The sequence below is a fragment of the Anguilla rostrata genome, chromosome 14, assembly GCF_018555375.3.
Source record: "Anguilla rostrata isolate EN2019 chromosome 14, ASM1855537v3, whole genome shotgun sequence".
NCBI classification, from domain to species: Eukaryota; Metazoa; Chordata; class Actinopteri; order Anguilliformes; family Anguillidae; genus Anguilla; species Anguilla rostrata.
Window position 1 is genome coordinate 28863326 of NC_057946.1, and position 20478 is coordinate 28883803.

Genomic DNA, 20478 nt, shown 5'->3' on the forward strand with positions numbered 1-20478 from the left:
GGTTGATTAGTAGAATCTGGTTTAACAGCTTGTTCAAATTCTGGGATAGCAGTTGCGGTTGAAATGAAAACCAGCAGTGGTTCCCCAGGAACGATTCTGACAACCACTGCTGTATGCCAACCAGATGGTCTCACCTCCTACATCCCTTCTGCTTCTAAACCACAGGAGGCTGTAGTTGGTAACAGGAGTTTCTGGTGCTGTATTACAGTACAGAATGTACATAGCCACGGTGTTGTATTTAGTCATTCACAACCCAAATGAGTATTTATAATACGTATGAATTGGCAGGGAGACAGAATACAATGTTAACAATACAATTCCGAATAGGGAAATAATCTGTTTTCCAGAGGAGACCAGTTTATTATTGCGTACTTAAAATTTTTTTATTACTAAATGTAATGTAAACTCTGTGTTTTTTGTCAGGCGAGAAAGAGAACAGCCTGAAGACCGACGATTTCGGGCGCGACCTCTCCTCGGTTCAGACCCTCCTCACTAAACAGGTAAGCCGCGCTCAGCTCACCCGTTTCCACGGCAGCCCGGCTGTAGCGTCGCCCGGGTGACGGGGGGTTTCGGTCAGGCTGGATTACAGCGTCTCCCCCCCCCCCGCAGGAGACGTTCGACGCGGGGCTCCAGGCCTTCCAGCAGGAGGGCATCTCCAACATCACGGCGCTGAAGGACCAGCTGCTGGCGGCCAAGCACGTGCAGTCCCGCGCCATCGAGGCCCGCCACGCCGCCCTCATCAAGCGCTGGAACCAGCTGCTCGCCAACTCCGCCGCCCGCAAGAAGAAGCTGCTGGAGGCGCAGGAGCACTTCAGGAAGGTGCGTGAGTGAGTGAGTGAGTGAGTGAGTGAGTGAGTGAGTGAGTGAGTGAGTGCATACTGAGAATGGGACAAGGCCCCATAGATGATTAGATAGAATGTGATTAGGTCTCTGATTCATTTAGCTTGGGGCTTTGGTATTTTGCTAAGTCAGTCAATCATATCTCTCAGTGAACAGACCTCTGTAACAGCCTGTCTCTCCACACAAAATCCAGACGAGGGTGTGTCTTGACAGTCGACCTCTGTCCGTCTCTGTGTCTGTCTCTTCCCAGGTGGAGGACCTCTTCCTGACCTTCGCCAAGAAGGCGTCGGCTTTCAACAGCTGGTTCGAGAACGCGGAGGAGGACCTGACGGACCCGGTGCGCTGCAACTCCCTGGAGGAGATCCGCGCGCTGCGGGACGCCCACGAGGCCTTCCGCTCCTCGCTCAGCTCCGCCGAGGCCGACTTCACCCAGCTGGCCGAGCTGGACCGCCAGATCCGCAGCTACCAGGTGATGTCCAACCCCTACACCTGGTTCACCATGGAGGCCCTGGAGGAGACCTGGCGCAACCTGCAGAAGATCATCAAGGTGACGGGCGGGGTCAGGGGACGGGCCAGTGTCGCCGTGTCTGTACTGTAACGTGAAGATCATATCTGTCCTTTTAAGGTGTGAGGTCACAAACATGTGATTAGAATGTTCTTAGCTGAACATTCTTATGCTGATGTAACAACCACTGCTGGTAACTGAAAACAATGGAGTTCTAGAACTTTGGCTTTGGAAAAAAAATTGAAATTTTGAAGAAAAACAAACATCAAAGGGTTAATAACATGGTATAATTATATCCATCCATTTCTAATCTCATTATGAGCTTATAATAAAAAAGTATATATAATTGTGAAATTGTATCTTATTCAAAGTAGAAAGTTCTTCTCTTGTGCTTGTACATCTGTTTGTATGTGGTGATGTGTGCTTATGGTGTGTAGTGTGTGTGCAGGTGCATTTATGTAGTGATTGAGTGTGCATAGTGTGTGTGTAGTGTGTGTTTGCGTGCGATGCTCTATCCAGAGCTCACATATACGCTTCTTCTTTGGTGTGTTCAGGAGCGAGAGCTGGAGCTGCAGAAGGAACAGCGCCGCCAGGAGGAGAACGATAAACTGCGACAGGAGTTCGCGCAGCATGCCAACGCCTTCCACCAGTGGCTGCAGGAGACCAGGTAGGGGGCGCCAGAGAGCAGGGGACAAAAGGAGCATCCTGTAATTGCACCTATGCTTCCTTGAAACCAGTGATGAACTACATATATACACGCATATACTGTGAATTTAAGGTGATCGATTATATGCTGTGTAAAGTAGATTTCTGTTCTAAGAATAATTTTCATCTGTAGTTAGTTAATCCCTATTTAGGTGTTTTTTTTTTTAATCCTCCCCACAGTGGAAAGTATTTTTTGGTCAAAAGTTACCTTCTTAGACTGTCCCCTATAATCCAAATCTATACCCTGCATCAGTTGTATCCTATTTAAACTAACTGCTAAATTATTGTAGTCACCATGCTGACTGTGAAGCACTGCGACAGCCTGTTCATTGAATGACACTATATGCAGTTATTAATTAAGATGAATTTATTACGCTCAGTTTAATTTCACTGCTTATATGTTTATCAGAATCCCTCATTCAGGCTGACCTCAGGTTTAAGGCTTACATAGAGGTGGATATTTTACTAATGCAGTTTGGGGTACAGTGGCAGTGTCGCGCCTGGGAATTGAACCTGCAACCGTTGCTTTACCCATTGCCATAACTTCTAATGCTACACTGCTGACCAAAGCTGCTCACGTTACTGTGTCGTACTTGGAGCTTCTCCTTTCCTGTTTCTTTCCCTGGCTGCTTGAGATTAGTGCTTTCCTCAGCCACTTAGTGACCAATCAGATCTGCTGTGGCCCACACTCCATATTAACATGTAGTTGAAGAGATGTTCAAATAATAAATGTGTTGCACGATCAGGTGCCTGTGCACTGCATAAAGCTGCATATGAAAGGTCTTCCTCTGACTCCACTCTGTGCAAGCTTTGCTGTAGTCCGGGCCTTAAAAGAAGCAGGCTGGTGACACTAGGTGTTTCGGAGGAGAATCATGGATGTCTACACTCTCCCAAATCAGCAGTGGGATTTTCTCAGAAAGATGTTTTTTTGCATATTGGTGAAAATAGATCTTGAAACTTGATTTTAATAGAAATCTAATCTGATTTTTATTGTCACTGAGCTACAGGATCATTGATATTTGACTGATATTCTGGACTGTTAAAGTGTTTGACCCCGATCTGGTCTCCACATGGCCGCTGTGAAGCTCATGTTGCAGTCACTGATATGTGTTTTTAACCCGTGTTTTTTGTCTCTCTCTCCCTCTCTCTTTTCACTGCTTGCATCCTTCCACCCTGATGTGTGGACCTTCGCTTTGGCCAGGACGTATCTCCTAGATGGGTTAATATCCGTTTTCTGTCTCCATTTTGTGCTTCATGCTGTTGTGTTGTGTTGTATTTCCTGCAAACACTCTCTTTTGACAAATATGGAAGGGGAATCAAATTGGGAGGGGGGATGAATGGTGGATCTGCAGGTAATCTTTAATGGTGAAAGTTAGTCTTAAATCATTATTCCTGACTGCCCACCCCCCCCCCCGCCCACCACCGACCTTTACTATTCTGTGAGGGGTACGTGTTGTAATGTTTACGGTGTGACCACTCCCCCTGGCCATGATGTCACTGGGAAAGAGGTGTAATTATATGACTGTACGACCAATCTGATGGCTCCTTAGAATTACAGGATGTCTGACACTTTAAGGGTTACTGTGGTAACCGAAGAATGGCCACCTTGTACAGTGTGTGGATCACTCATCCAGTCAATGATGCTGCATTGAGCCCCAGATTTATGTGAATAGTCACCCCCTACCCCCACCTCCTTCTACATTCCTTTTTTATTTTCTTTCCATTCTTTTGACGGGGGTGGTGGTGGGGGTTCTTTTTTAAAAAAAAGATTCCTGACTGTGTCTGATCTTTTTTTATCTCTCCTTCTCCATTGAAATTCTCTCTGTCTGTTCTTCCTCCTCCTCTTCCTCCTCTCCATCCTTCCTTACATCCTTCCTTCTCTGAATAGCATAGCCTATCGGCGGGTTATCCATGTCTATCAGTACGAAGTCGATGACGACCTAGCTGGAAGGTTTCATTTCCTATTTTCTATATTCTTTAGACACCCACACCTGGCTACCGCCCCTCCCTAGCTAACCCCCCCCCACAAACCCACAGCCTCACATTCTCCAGGATGCATCCCTCCTGTCAACCCTCAGCACTCGATTCAAAACCCGCCCCCCGTTCCGTCCCACCATTTTGGCTCCTGTATGCGCTCAGTTTCCTCTCTACTAACTCTCACTGCACTTTGGCTTCCTGAAACCAGGCGTTTTTTTCTGAACCAACTGCTTTCCTTCTCCAGGGCTTCCTATTTTTTGTAATGTACTAAGCACTCTATTATGGTCCTTTATTTACCCACCTGATAGTGTTTTTGTGTTTTGGGGGGGGGGGTTGTGTGCACCAAATTTCAGGGGTGGAAACTGCTTTGCTGAGGCACACAAGCACTCGAGAGACACATACCGTATACTTGTACACATGGACTTGCAGTCAAAACAATTTGTTTTCCTGCAGGGAAGGAGATAGAAATGATTTGTGCAGGGAAAGAAATATGAGAAAAGGCCCCCAACCATTTGCTCGCACACATACACACCACCTCTAGGGCCCTCCTGGACCCGTTAGTGCCCAGGAAAGCTTCCCCTGCTATACCCCTTTAGCTCCACGCCTATTAGCCCGAATGTCCATTTCTAGATATTTGTGGAACTAGATTATGGTACCAAAACAAGATGCTGCCAAACACTAAAAATCAGCTGTTTAATATTTTGTAGATCCTCTTTAGTGCTGAGCAATATGAGACTAAGAGGGATTTCATTTCTGGTTTCAAATCCATAAAAGGGATTAAAGGGATTGAACTCAAAAGGATTTTTCAGGCCGAGTTGGGTCAGTTTATATAAAGTATCCCAGGGTAGGATCAGGATCGTTTCACCCTTTGGCTCATGCTGGATCAGGTTGGGTTGTGATTGGCTCGTATCGGATCAGATTGGGATGTGGTTGGCTCATGTTGGATCAGGTTGGGTTGTGGAAACCTGATCCCAGATCAGCCCTGTGGCCCTGAGAGGCTTTTTGTAAACATCTGTAAACTGATTTTTGTAGTGAATTCACTCAGACAGTTCAGGTGTTAGAACACACGATGCAGTTTCCTCCTCTGGGTGCCGACACCTTAACTTGGCATGGTATGGGTTACTATGGTGATGGGCTGGCTTCCTGTGAGCATGCACTGTGAGTTGCCACTGACATGGGGGACCAAAAAAAAACCTTTCGCACACCCCAGAACCTGGCAAGTGAGTCTTTAGGTGCTGTTTATGGGTAAAAGCCTACTGTGTGTGTGTGTGTGTGTGTGTGTGCGTGTGCCGCAGGTGCGTGTTTGTATGTATTGGTTGTATTTGGGGATTGTATCGCATTTTATAAGCAAAGGGAATACTTGTTCGTACTAAATTAACTAGATGACTGACTAAAACCTCCTGACTTGCTACATCCTCCAGACCAGTTTGAAATTATTTCTGGACATGAGTTCATAAGGCTTTAAGGCTGTCTGGGGTCAGCCCTAGGCCTTAGCTGCCAGAGCAGTCTGTTGGGGCTTTAAGGCTGATCTGGGGTCAGCCCTAGGCCTTAGCTGCCAGAGCAGTCTGTTGAGGCTTTAAGGCTGATCTGGGGTCAGCCCTAGGCCTTAGCTGCCAGAGCAGTCTGTTGAGGCTTTAAGGCTGATCTGGGGTCAGCCCTAGGCCTTAGCTGCCAGAGCAGTCTGTTGAGGCTTTAAGGCTGATCTGGGGTCAGCCCTAAGCCTTAGCTGCCAGAGCAGTCTGTTGAGGCTTTAAGGCTGATCTGGGGTCAGCTGGTGTGGGACTCTGGGATGCATGCTCCTCGCTTCCAACACAGTGGTGACTTTTTGTGTTTGCAGGTTTGAGGGCTTTTGTTTTTCCCCTATTTCCTGTAATGATTCCCAGCCATACAGTGAATCCCCCCCCCCTGCTTAATTCTCACCTGGCCTCTAAGAACCTAACAACTTCACTCAAGACTTTAAAGGGCACCTGGGGCTGTTGTATTGGAAGTGACATTACCATAATATCCTGATTTATGGATGGCGTGATCCATGATACTGTTGTCATGGATGCAGACACAGCACACCCTGTGGCTATGGTGTAAATATTCACGAATGTTTATGCAGGGCTTATGAAGGCATTATGTAGTGCTCAAGAAGGGCTTGGCTGTTTTTAGAAGGCTTACCAATGTGTCCTTGGGAACAGCCCCAGGTGCCTTTACTAGGAATAAAGCTCACTCAGGAAGTGGTTCCTAAGATATGCCCATAGATATAGAATACGTAGAGGGTTGGCCAGTCAGGTGTAATGGGCTGGAGTTATAGTGTAAAAGCTCAGCTGATTTAGTTGAGCTGAATTATGCCACCATTGTAACGTGTGCCTTGTCCACTGGCCATGATAGGGAATGAATATTGACTGATCTAGTAACTCTATATCTATGGACAAAAAAAAACCTTACCGGACCCACTCCTCTGACCAACCAGATGTAAGAGTGGAATGGGTGTGGTTTCTGAGTTGGCAGTGTAGGAGCCTCACACTAATCCTCCTCACATTTGTGTGTGTGTGTGTGTGTGTGTGTGTGTGTGTAGATCCTGCATGGTGGAGGAGTCCGGAACGCTGGAGTCACAGCTGGAAGCCACAAAGGTGAGAGAAACTGTGAGATGGAGGGAATGATAGAGGGATCAGCAGTGTGGATTAGAAAGGAAAGGAACAGGGGAATGAAATGGAGAGATGCCGTGACGATGGGACTGGTGATTTACTTGCCTGTTTGTTTCCTTGGCAACCATATTCTTGGTGCCGTACTGAACATCAGAAAGCACAGAATGATCCAAAAACCAAATTTCAGTTTTCCTTTACCTGCATTAAAATTAATAGCTAATTATGTATAATTCTTATCATAACAATGATTATCATTCTTAATGTTAACAACAGTGACAGTAATATGCTGGGCACAGGATGATGATGTCATCTGAAGTGTGTCAAGCATTTTTCCATCCACTGTGTGTGCATGTGTGTGCTTCTGTGTGCGTGTGTGTATGTGTTTGTTGCTGTACGTATGTATCTGTGTGTGTGCGTGTGTTTGTGTGTGTGAATGTGTGCGTGTGTGTATGTGTTTGTTGCTGTACGTATGTATCTGTGTGTGCGTGTGTGTTTCTGTGTGTGAATGTGTGCGTGTGTGTATGTGTTTGTTTCTGTACGTATGTTTCTGTGTGTGTGCGTATGTTTCTGTGTGTGTGTGCGTGTGTTTGTGTGTGTGAATGCATGTATGCGCGCATGTGTGTATCTGTATGTGCACGCGCGCGTTTGCGTGTACGTGCAGCGCAAGCACCAGGAGATCCGGGCCATGCGCAGCCAGCTGAAGAAGATCGAGGACCTGGGCGCGGCCATGGAGGAGGCCCTGATCCTGGATAATAAGTACACAGAGCACAGCACCGTGGGGCTGGCGCAGCAGTGGGACCAGCTGGACCAGCTGGGCATGAGAATGCAGCACAACCTGGAGCAGCAGATCCAGGCCAGGTTAGAGAGGCCGTGTGTGTGTGTGTGTGTGTGTGTGTGTGGGTATTTTTGTGTGTGAACTGCCACAGGCACACTCTATAACCACACAACTGTTGCTGTGGTTTTTACTGTAATCTGGTCTGGTTTGATTTTGTGTATAAACCCTCTTCTACAGGAACACCACTGGTGTCACAGAGGAGGCCCTCAAAGAGTTCAGCATGATGTTCAAGTGAGTGTCTCTGTGTCTCTCTGCCACGCCCGTTTGAGTCCCCAAGCCTTTGGGTTGAGCGTAGGCGTGTAATGGTGTGCATGTGACTTCATCTGTATTCAGTGACTCCGTACAGGTGAGAAGCACCTCTTGCACTTTATAATGATGTCATAATCCAGAACGACCTGCATATCTTACATCTCTCACATTATACAGCATGACGGGTTCCAAAATTTTGCCATCTCAAGCACCCTCAAAGGGAGCCTTGACTGGAAAACATCATGAACCCAAATTGCAGAGAATTGAAGAGAGTTTCAAAATTTCTCATATTTCTGTGTTGCCCACATTTTAAAAGGCTGAGGCTTTTCCTTCCAAACACAATGGAGTGGTGCACTATGGGAGTTCAGCCTCTCTGGCTCCAGAGGTTCCCTTTTCACTGGGGCGTTGACTGTTCTCAGTATCCAAGAGGGACTTTAATGGCAACTGATTTTTAGGCTTTCAGTTGAATGTGGATGCACGAACGCTAATTCATTATTACGGACTGCCAGAATCTTCCGGAAACATGAGTGTGTTTTTGTTTTCTCCACAGGCACTTTGACAAGGAGAAGTCTGGCCGTCTCAACCACGAGGAGTTCAAGTCCTGCCTGCGCTCCCTGGGGTACGACCTGCCCATGGTGGAAGAGGGCGAGTCTGACATGGAGTTCGAGTCCATCCTGGACACCGTGGACCCCAACAGGTGAGGGCTCATCAGAGGGAGTTCGCCGGTTTCTAAATGTTCGGATGGTTCAGCTGCAGTTTCAGCTGTTTACAATGCTCTCCCGCTAGCCTCCAGTCCCACTCACTTTTACAGCTTAAAAAAGATTAAAGGTGTCACATTAAGATGTTCTGTCACCAGACGTAGAAGGTGGTCAAAAAGTAAAAGTCCTGCCATCTGTTTCTGGCATCCATGAACTCCGAGTTAGCTCTACCTTCTCCTTGATCAGATTAAAGACCAAGGTCGTGAAGCACTGATGTAATGCACGATCCGTCTCTCTCTCCTGCTCCAGGGATGGCCAGGTGTCCCTGCAGGAGTACATGGCCTTCATGATCAGCCGGGAGACCGAGAACGTCAAGTCCAGCGAAGAGATCGAGAGCGCCTTCCGAGCCCTGAGCGCCGAGAACAAGCCCTATGTCACCAAGGAGGAGCTCTACCAGGTACACACCTGTACACCTGTCCCCAGTATACACTCACACAGGCCCTATGTCACCAAGGAGGAGCTCTACCAGGTACACACACCTGTCCCTAGTATACACTCATACAAGCCCTATGTCACCAAGGAGGAGCTGTACCAGGTACACACACCTGTGCACCTGTCCCTAGTATACACTCACACAAGCCCTATGTCACCAAGGAGGAGCTCTACCAGGTACACACACCTGTACACCTGTCCCCAGTATACACTCACACAAGCCCTATGTCACCAAGGAGGAGCTGTACCAGGTACACACACCTGTACACCTGTCCCCAGTATACACTCACACAAGCCCTATGTCACCAAGGAGGAGCTCTACCAGGTACACACACCTGTGCACCTGTCCCCAGTATACACTCACACAAGCCCTATGTCACCAAGGAGGAGCTGTATCAGGTACACACACCTGTCACCTGTCCCCAGTATACACTCACACAAGCCCTATGTCACCAAGGAGGAGCTTCTACAGGTACACACACCTGTACACCTGTCCCTAGTATACACTCACACAAGCCCTATGTCACCAAGGAGGAGCTCTACCAGGTACACACACCTGTGCACCTGTCCCCAGTATACACTCACACAAGCCCTATGTCACCAAGGAGGAGCTGTACCAGGTACACACACCTGTGCACCTGTCCCCAGTATACACTCACACAAGCCCTATGTCACCAAGGAGGAGCTGTACCAGGTACACACACCTGTGCACCTGTCCCCAGTATACACTCACACAAGCCCTATGTCACCAAGGAGGAGCTGTATCAGGTACACACACCTGTACACCTGTCCCCAGTATACACTCACACAAGCCCTATGTCACCAAGGAGGAGCTGTATCAGGTACACACACCAGTACACCTGTCCCTAGTATACACTCACACAAGCCCTATGTCACCAAGGAGGAGCTCTACCAGGTACACACACCTGTGCACCTGTCCCCAGTATACACTCACACAAGCCCTATGTCACCAAGGAGGAGCTCTACCAGGTACACACACCTGTACACCTGTCCCCAGTATACACTCACACAAGCCCTATGTCACCAAGGAGGAGCTCTACCAGGTACACACACCTGTGCACCTGTCCCCAGTATACACTCACACAAGCCCTATGTCACCAAGGAGAAACTGTCCCAGGTACGCTCAAGAGACAGTCCAACACCGTTGAAAAACATACATGGTAAATAAAGTGTTATTATTTTAACCTCCTGCTTTCTACCTGCAGAACCTGACTAAGGAGCAGGCCGATTACTGCATCTCACACATGAAGCCCTACCTGGACAGCAAGGGTCGCGAGATGCCCTCCTCCTTCGACTTCGTCGAGTTCACCCGCTCGCTGTTCGTCAACTGACCCCGCCCACCGGCCCCCAGCCAGCCCAGCGGCCAGTCGGGACGCCCCGGCCCCGCCCCTCTGGCGCCCCCTGCAGCTAGTTTAGCATGGCGACCCCCCGCTCCGGCAGCTCGATAGCCCCCGCTCTGTGTGCGCGCACTTATCCTGTGGTAAACCCTGTCAGCTCGTCCGCTTTCGCTGCCGCGCTCGCTGTAGCCGTAAGAAAAACGCTTTCGCTCGATTTTACAGCCAGCTCAAAACGACCACGCCAGTGGGGACGACCTTCTGTGTGTGTGTGTGTGTGTGTGTGTGTAATTAAAACGCTTCCAACTCAAGCTGACTGAGTCCTGGGTGAACTTAATTCTTGGAAACAACTGAACTCTGTTCTCGTTCCATTTATTTCAGTGCAAAAAAAGTCATGTTTAAGCATATAAATAATGGTGGTTTAAATAAAAATAATTTTCTGTTATTTTAACACGCAGTTGGAAACATTGTCTGAGCATCGGATATTTCCCTGCTTTTAAATTTATCTTAGCGGGTTTCTGGGTGCGATCTGTTTTTTAGTGTCTTTAGGCATCATATTCACTCAGTAGCAGCTGAAATATGATGTACAGACCATTTATGTAGCTGTGTATACTGAAACCACGGTTACACCCTGAAACCACGGTAACCTCTCCATGTTTTCAGGTGTATGAACTCCTCTTGGGTTTAGCTTAAGATTGAGAGGGAGGAGGCAGCTACCTGAGTCACTCAATTTAGTGAGCAGATCTGCCAGCTCATTGGTCAGCCAACAGACCCGCCCAGTCACTCTGCCAGCTCATTGGCCAGCTGCGCAGATCTGCCCGGTCACTCTGCCAGCTCATTGGCCAGCTGCGCAGATCTGCCCAGTCACTCTGCCAGCTCATTGGCCAGCTGCGCAGATCCGCCCGGTCACTCTGCCAGCTCATTGGCCAGCTGCGCAGATCCGCCCGGTCACTCTGCCAGCTCATTGGCCAGCTGCTCCAGCTGCGCAGTCTCTCGGGGTCCCTGCTCGGTGAGCTCCGCGCTCAGGCGCCAGATGTTGACGGTGCCGTCGGCGTTCCCGGCAGCCAGGAGGCCGGGCTGCTGCGGGTTAAACTCCAGGCAGTACGTGGGGCGCCCCCCAGTGGCTTGATCGATGGAGGCGACGGGGCGCAGGGACCTCTGGTCCAGGTGGAAAATCTGCACTGTACCTGAGAGAAGCAAAAAATTTTATCTGCATAGAGCTTTTTCAACTCTCACAAAGACATGTTACAGGAAAACAGGAGAATGGAGAAAGACCAGGAGTCTGAACCCCTCAAAAAAGAGCAGGTGAGTTAACCCCACAGTGGGAAGAAAAAAACACTCAAACAGCGGCGAGAAAAAAAAACTGCCTAGTGGGAAGAACTGGAGGACAACATCTATAGAGGAGGAGCCCATCCGCTGCCAGCCAGCCTGGTATCAGCAGTAAAAAAACGGACTAGATGATAATGTGGAAGCTACTGAGCAAGTAATCAGTGCACCTCATCCGCCATTTTACATCTGACTATGCGAGTGTGGGTCTCAGAATGATGCGTGTGGGAAAATGGGAGCAGCTGCTGGTGTGAGCCTGTGTGTCTCAGACACCAGCCCTCCTTCAGGCACGCGGACCGAACCATTTTCAGCTAAATACGGGGGGGAGTGAAGGGGATGGGAAGGTGAACTCATTCACATTAAGAACCTGGAGTATCAGGCAGTACGATCGCGTCACTGAGATTGTTCCATTTCCTAGGATGCATCCCTTTTCTTCCTACGCGTTGGTCTCTGTCCAGGTTTAGCACAACAGGGGGTTTAATGTATTGTAACAGTGTGGAAATAAAATAGGCAAAATGGACCCACCTATCTCAGCCTCACATTCTCTCTCTCTCTCTCTCTTTATAGAATCTGCTGCTTTTTCCTTTAAGTCTCTCCCATTAAATGTCTAACACCTCACATTGTGGCTAGTATCCCACCAGTGACAAATATGAACCTGTGGGCCCCTGGCATGTTGTTGGGAGGAACGGTGAAATTGTGCCCTTTCAAACTGAGGGAGGGTTTAGTTTTGGTCTCTTTCGGGTATAAAAATGTACTTTTGTTATAGACTTGACATTCGTAATATTTACTTAGAATGGATTTTTGATTATACAAGTCAAAAGTATTGCAATCATAGCACAGAAAATAATTCAGCAAACAGCCCTCCCCCTTTCCTCATGTTAGTTCCTCCCACGAGTCGATTTGCACCAGAGATAGTAAAATATAGGCAAGATATTAACTCAATGGGAGACGGTTGTATGTTGACCCTACAGTTCTGTGTACGTAAAGCACACTGGGACCAGATAGAAACGAGAGGAGCTGTATCTGCATCTTAGCAATAGAACATCTTTGCCGCTACTTGACTCGCGGTGCACATTCAAAGACTTCAGACAGTCAGTCAGGGTTGCCAGGTCTGCGGCTTTTGGGCCGAATTGCACTACTTTGAAGATGAAATCACAAGTGAATGAAAAGCCAGAGTTTGATGATATGTAGAAGGGAAGGTAGATTGCGGGGCAGGTGAGCGGCGGGTACCTAGCCCAGTGGCGGCGGCAAACAGCAGGGGGCGCGTTGGGGACCAGCGCACGGCGAAGACGTACGAGTCGCACACGCGCAAAGAGAGCAGCGGATCAGCCTGCAGCAGGCTGTGCAGGTGGGCCTGACCGTCCGTCCCCGCGCTCACAAACAGGTTCCTGCAGACACACAACACTGCTCGGCTCCATAAACCAATCTCCCATAACGGGGTAATACAGGTACAGGTGTGTTACCTGTGGAAGGGGAGGTAATACAGGTACAGGTGTGTTACCTGTGGAAGGGGGAGGTAATACAGGTACAGGTGTGTTACCTGTGGAAGGGGGAGCAGTACAGGTGTGTTACCTGTGGAAGGGGAGGTAATACAGGTACAGGTGTGTTACCTGTGGAAGGGGGAGCAGTATAGGTGTGTTACCTGTGGAAGGGGGAGCAGTACAGGTGTGTTACCTGTGGAAGGGGAGGTAATACAGGTACAGGTGTGTTACCTGTGGAAGGGGAGGTAATACAGGTACAGGTGTGTTACCTGTGGAAGGGGGAGCAGTACAGGTGTGTTACCTGTGGAAGGGGGAGCAGTACAGGTGTGTTACCTGTGGAAGGGGGAGCAGTACAGGTGTGTTACCTGTGGAAGGGGGAGCAGTGCACTGTGTGGACCGGGCCGCAGCGGGGAGAGAAGGAGAAGCGGGCAGGGGCACGCAGGGCCACACCCTCCCCCGCTGAGGTCACGCACGTCGCCGTGGCAGCCGTTGTGCGGGTGGAGAAGGAGCACTTGAGCAGCAGGCCTCCCTCAGACCCCACCAGAAACACGTCCGGGTCCCAGGGAGAGAGCGCCAGGGACGTCACGCCCACGCAGCTACTGCCCCGCACCTGCAGGGGGCGACAGACACCACCGCTAAAGCAAACCCATGTGCACTCCCGGCTCGTGAGCACACACACATACACACACACATACACATACATACGCACACACACGCGTACACAAACGTACACATGTACACATACAAACGCGTGCACACATGCAACCACACACATACACACGCATGCACACATGCATGGACACACGCACGCACACACAAATAGAAACGCTGCCTCTCACCAGCAGTGGGTGGGGCGTACCTCACCTTGCCGAGCGTGCCACTGTGGGGCACCTGCTGGTGGAGCAGAGCGTACCCAGTGCTGAGCGCCAGCCTGCCATCCTCGCCCACATTCCACAGCAGGACCCTGCCCCCTGTGCCAGCGCTGAGCACCGCCCACTCCCCTCTACGGCCTGCAGGCACCCAGTGCACCTGCAGAGACACACGCAAATATTAACACACACAGCACACAAATACACACACGCCTATATACACACACAAAAATATTAAAATACACACACAGCACACAAATATACACACACACACACACACAAATACACAAGCACACACCTATACACACACACAGAAATATAAACACACACAAACATAAACACATGCAAATATACACACACACAGAAATATACACACACAAATATACACACACACAAATGTACACACACACACACACGCCTATATACACACACAGAAATATTAAAATACACACACAGAAATATAAATACACACAAATCCAAACACACGCGCATACCTACACACACAGAACTATAAACACACACACACACACACAGACATGGAAATATGAACAAATAAAAATATAAATACACACGCACTGTACATAAACATAAAAATATATACACTCATAGCCAAACAAAAACACACACACACAAATATAAACACATAAATATACACACAAATGTAAACATATATACACACATAGCCAGACAAACAGACACACATAATTACACACAAATACACACTCCCAAATGAACCCACGCATGGCCAGACAAACAGAAACACACATACTGTATACAAATAACTAGAAATACCGGCACGCAGTTGTATGCCTCCGCCAACCAGTAGCCAGCTTGGATATAAAATGTCATCGCTTCATCATTTTATCCTATTAGACAATTTTGTGAAACTTAGTCATAATTTGCATATGAATTCTTTAGTTATGGCCGTGTTTTGTGAGGTCACAGTGACCTTGACCTTTGACCACCAAAATCGAATCAGTTCATCCTTGAGTCCAAGTGGACGTGTGTGCCAAATGTGAAGAAATTCCCTCAAGGCAAAAACGTGTTTTGTGAGGTCACAGTGACCTTGACCTTTGACCACCAAGATCTAATCAGTTCATCCTTGAGTCCAAGTGGACGTTTTTGCCAAATTTGAAGAAATTCCCTCAAGGCGTTCCTGAGAATCTGGACGGACGGACGGACAACCTGAAAACATAATGCCTCCGGCCACAGCTGTGCCGTCGCGGAGGCATAAAAAGGAGCAAACACAAAAAAATACAAACATACACATAACATAAATGTAATGTACACAAGCACGTAAGTACAGATTTAAGCACACACTCAAAAACATAACCATACATTCACACACATACGTGAATATGAACATACACACATACCCGCAGGCATGCAAACGCACACACACACGTACAAACACACAGGCGTGACAGCAGCTGCACCTGATAGACAGGGTCCCTGTGGGTGTCCTCAGACATGCCTGTCTGGGCCAGCATGACGTCCGGAGACCGACTGGTGTCCCAAACTACCACCTCCCCGCTGTACAGGCCCCCTGGAAACAGAGACATAAGAGCACATAATGGCACAATGGACAATGGGAGGCGGGTTTATGGTTTATAAGGACAAAGGGGAGGGGTTTAGGGAACAGGACGGGGGACGAATGTTTCGTACCTGCGATGAGGGAGGGGTGGGACGGGTGGAAGGCCAGGCACATTACAGCGGAGGCGGTGTCTATGATCGTGTCGGGACGTCCCGGGTCCATCCCTCGGCGCTCCAGGTTCCAGGTGCACACGAATGCCCTCTCCATGCTCCAGTCCCCATCATCCACCCTGCAGGGGCACAGAAATGATACCGCGGATTGGTCTACACCAGTCAGTAACCGACAGCCCAAGGTAGCTCCTCCTACCCCAGGGCATTTTATGGAGGGGGATGGGTGGCTGGCGTAGGAGACAGAAGGTGACGGAGGGGGGGGGGTTTGGATGCTCACCGGCCAAAGCCACAAGCGATGACAGAGCCAGTGCAGCTCCAGGACAGGCTGGTGGCCTGCAGGCCTCGGTCCTGCACATCGCGGTGGTGAAGCCGATGTTCACGCGACACCTGCACACACACACACATAAAGACAGAAACACACACACACACACACACAAAGACAGACAGTGGCTATGAGTACACAGGCGCTAAACTAAGCTTCAGAGCGCACAGTCATGTGATAGTGCAGTATCCAATAAGGGGTCGATACATGACAACGGTGAAGGAACCGTACATTGGCTGGGGCCAGACAGCGGGGGGAGCAGACAGTGCATAAAGTGGGAACTTTTTTCCTTTTGATGAGCTGCGTCTTTTGGCTCCATTTGTTCAGGAGATTTGTTTATCTGGCTCACTCATCTGCTCGTTTCCAGAAGTAGCAAAGACTGAAATATTGCTTGGTGCATCTTTGTTGGGTAGTGCTGCTCTCAATGCAAGGTGTCCACTCAGTTCAATGCTGTTAACAGGTTGATTGTTTAAATTTACCAGAATTACATACTTGTAAAAAAACAATTGTATGATCTAGAATACCTTCTTTTGCCTTTGTGCTTACCGTCTTGCTCCCCCTTGTGGACGTAATATGCATCATAGGGAGTACCCAACAGAAATTCATGCCTATGCATGAATGATGCAATTCTGAAATTTTAATGTATATTCTGCAATAAATATTCAAGTATATTCAAATGGTTCTTGGAAATAAAATATTCAAATGTAGATTCTTTTTGGTTCAATTGACAGCCCTATCTGTTTTCTATTTGTCTGAATAAAGCAAAAAAAAAAGTGAGGGACTTTCCAATCTCCTTTTTAAAATAATGTACGCTGTATACGCTGATAAATATTTTCTAAATGAATAAAAAGTACATGCTTATATTATTTCAAACAATACGTTTTAAAGTGAAGACCGCCTTCCCCACCGTTTCATGCCTCTCTTCCCAGTTGACTTGGAAACCATCGAATGCGTGACTCCGGGCGTTTTTAACCAGCTCCTTCACCACAGTGTCCTCAATTCCCCGCAAAAAGTCCACCAGTCCGGGCGGGTCGGGGAGGTCTCCGCAGTCAGGGAGGTACTGGCCCGCGAGCGGCTCATCTGGGTCGGTCTGGGTTCCGCATTCCGAGCTGCGCACGGCCTGAACTCCGGACTCGGCCGTCTCCAAGGGTACCGTTTGACAGCCTCTCTTAAGGTAAAGCGGGGGAAAAAAAAAAAAAAAACACTTTAAATAAAATCTCAATGCCTGCACTCAGTCAAAGACTTTTACAGACACGTGTTCATAACTCACAATGAAAATACAAGTGCTCCTTTAAAAGAAAAAAGTTGTGTGATGATTTTGGCGCTCGTCAAACCAGCCTAACTATGTTAGAAAAGTAAATAATTCTGCAATAAAAATTTTAGCATTTAAATATTAATCAATAATGAACAAATGATTGAATCCACATCTTTGCTCATTTTTTAAATTTCAGAGTATATTAACATTTCAGTGACTTATTAATATTCATTTGCCATGTGTATACGATGCGTGTCCAATGCATATTACTTTTTACCTGTTATGAAAGCAGGATATTTACAGAAGGAATCTGGGTGTCACAGGTAACTACATGCAGTAGAATCTGTAAATATTTTGAGCCCAATATATGTTCACGGGTTGGCTTTCCTGTTAGTGTTAGCTAGTTGGTCCACTGGATATTGTTGGACATAGCAGGCGGGTAACTATCAGAGGCCAACACTAGAATACTGCTGTAACTGTAAGGAGAACATTTCTCCACCCATGTATTTACCGTTTCATTGCACAGAAACGCAAGGATACGGTCAGAGATCGACCCCCACCCAGGATAAGCCATAGATAAGAATTCTATGATCATCAGGTCACAACGGGGTCAGCAACACAAATCAGTGTAGCAGTGTTTGCAAATGTTGCCTCTGGGTGACAACTCACCTCAGTGGAATGACCACTGATGTTCAGCACAGCATGCAGTGCATACAGACTTTAAAAAATTACAGTTGTACAACATAAAGTGTAAAGTGTGCATGTGCCAGATATGGCTCAGACTTTAAAGCCTGAAATGCTTGCATCATAAGTCTATTAATGCAGTGGTACCCAAAAAGAGTACAAAGAGTAAAAGAGGTAACAAAATTAATTAACTGATCAAATTAAAGATCTATGTGAATTAAAAAAAAAAAAAAAAAAAAAAGACGTGCCCAGGAAACCACTGTGTTAAATACTGACATCGTGGATTCGTGGCAGTTAACGTTACCACATTTGCTTTTTCCGGATAGCTACCTAGGGGCTCTCTGATATCTAATTGCCAGGCAACTGCAATTATCAGCTAATGCGAGGCTTGGTGACTAAGCTTCCGAGCTAACCACTTCATGTACGTCCAGTAGATAGCTAGCGACAAGTGCAACGAAAAGAATGTTGCTTATCACTGTGTTACCTTATACTACAATCTAACTAGCAAGCATATCGCGCTTAATACAATTAGCGGCGGTGAGCAGCCAATTTAACTTATTTGGCTTGCTCGATGACTAGTTAGCCAAATTAACTTACCGAATCGTGTTCAGACTGATTTGACTTCCTCCACGACGATTCGGTGCCGACTGTCTCCAAGGTCTCATCCGTGAACATAGCTAGTAACGTTTTCTAGTGGGCTACGCCAGTTTTCAAATCACGAAAACAATGACTATTGATAGCTAGCAAGCTAAATATTTATTTCGCACTATGAAATCTCATATTCCCAATTCAGTACAGTAACGTTATTCAGTTCGTTTATTGAGTAGGGTGAGTCACACTCAACGACAAATACAACACTAATGTTGGATCACTTGTTAAATCTGAAAGAACCACCGTGCATGTATTCTGCAGTAACTACTACTACTTCCGGATGAAGCTTCCGTTACCCTGGAGACAGCGCGAGCTCTTTGTTCAGTTTTTTTTCGCTTCTCGTTCTGCGCACGCTGTAACAAATCTTAATTTTTATGCTCGTCTAAATGTAAAACCAACATATTATGTCGAAAATAACCAGCAACGTAGTTTATAGTTTATTCTCTAATATATAGTCGATGATTTATACGTGGATGGCTATTTTTCGAACGGTATAACAGAATGCGTATCTTGCAAAACAGATGTGCACGACAAGCTCGCTCTCGGATGCAGGCGTGTTACGAATTGAGATTGCACCCCCTGCCTCTAGGCGGCGTCGGATTCAGGGTTTTTTTTTTTTTTTAACACAGTTGTGTGTTGCGAATAAACACGAGACAGAGAATACATTGTATCGAACCGTACAGCGTAATCATGTTTGCGTTTTGACAATTTTCAAACAGAATTTTAATTTTTGTGATGAGATTAAATCCTTTAATATGCGAAATGGAAGTGCACCTAAAATGGCTGTCACTGCTACGAAGTCAACAAAATGACAGGAGATCAAACGCACCGAAATGAAGCTCGTAGCTCTATTGCTTGGCACGTTACGAACCCCTAAAAAACTAGTTTGTGCAATAGCTTACTTAACAAAACAATGCCTACTTAGATGGTAACATAAATTCCAAATAGTCTACGTAAAACACTATGTAAATACACTTTATTTATACCATTCATTTGAATCACAGTTCATTGTTGGGAATGAAGCAGGTTTTAAAATGTCGTGTCACAACCTTCTATGTTGGCAGACAGCAGACGAATGAGAACTTGGATGGGGTCCCATGCGGAGCACCTGTTACCATAGAAACCTCGAACTAAGCATAATTCATTCCTTTACTGGCACAAATAGAATGTTCTCTTGTTGCTTAATATTTATAGCTTTTATTTTTGGGGGCTCAAGTTTCATTTGTAAGTTCTAAAAACCGTAGATAATCGCCAGACTTCAATGACCAGACTGCGTCGGCAACAATCTGGCATGTTTCAGCAAGATTAGCATACGTTGATTTTCCCTCTTTAGCTGGTTCCAAAACGACATACATGTGGGTAACTTGTAATTAGTCATTTACATTGCATTTGAGAATACGCTCTTATTTACAGCAACTCGCAGGTTACATTTTCTAACAGTCCATTTATAAAACTGGGTATTTAGTAAAGCAATTCAGATTAAGTACCTATTCTCAAGAATACATCCTCAGAATCCCAGCGCAATATAAATCACAACCATCGTTACAAGCGTTAATCGTGGCTCACCGGGACCAACATTGACCAACTCTGGTTTAAAGTTACAGCCTATAGTACTGACAAAAAACCCTCAATTAAAAAAAAGTATATAATTCATTACAAAAAGGAAAATAATGTTTGTCACAGGATTAGAGCATGATACACAGTAAAGTATATTTTAAAAAATTGCACACATTTGACTGTTCTTTGCTAACCACAGGATAACATTGGAGTTCAGATCTAACTACCAAAAACGTACTGAAACTTGTGTGTACACATTTAATTTTATTGTAACAAAGCAACTTGTACACTTGAATGCCTTACGTGAGCAGGTTTTCTTTCCAGTGGAAAAAAGGGCAAA

At 46.9% G+C, this 20478-nt stretch overlaps 2 protein-coding genes across 2 annotated transcripts in view; one reads left to right on the forward strand and one right to left on the reverse strand.

Annotated features, from left to right (window-relative positions):
* The window catches only part of LOC135239931 (spectrin alpha chain, non-erythrocytic 1-like), a 45043-nt gene extending 34443 nt beyond the window's left edge, over positions 1-10600 (forward strand). The window contains 11 exon segments of the mRNA XM_064308934.1: positions 424-500; positions 610-819; positions 1091-1387; positions 1900-2012; positions 3252-3269; positions 6591-6645; positions 7322-7518; positions 7673-7726; positions 8295-8441; positions 8752-8899; positions 10161-10600. Of these exon segments, the coding sequence (XP_064165004.1) occupies positions 424-500; positions 610-819; positions 1091-1387; positions 1900-2012; positions 3252-3269; positions 6591-6645; positions 7322-7518; positions 7673-7726; positions 8295-8441; positions 8752-8899; positions 10161-10286 (1442 nt within the window). The 3' untranslated portion in view covers positions 10287-10600.
* Positions 10601-10645: 45 nt separating this feature from the next.
* dync2i2 (dynein 2 intermediate chain 2) lies at positions 10646-19143 on the reverse strand. Its single transcript, XM_064308777.1, has 9 exons — positions 18528-19143; positions 16899-17159; positions 15947-16056; positions 15631-15788; positions 15402-15511; positions 13961-14125; positions 13462-13706; positions 12846-13003; positions 10646-11476 (listed from the first exon to the last, which is right to left on the reverse strand). The coding sequence occupies exons 1-9, from the start codon at positions 18603-18605 to the stop codon at positions 11238-11240; spliced, it is 1524 nt and encodes a 507-aa protein (XP_064164847.1). The 5' UTR covers positions 18606-19143; the 3' UTR covers positions 10646-11237.
* Between the last annotated feature and the right edge of the window lie 1335 nt (positions 19144-20478).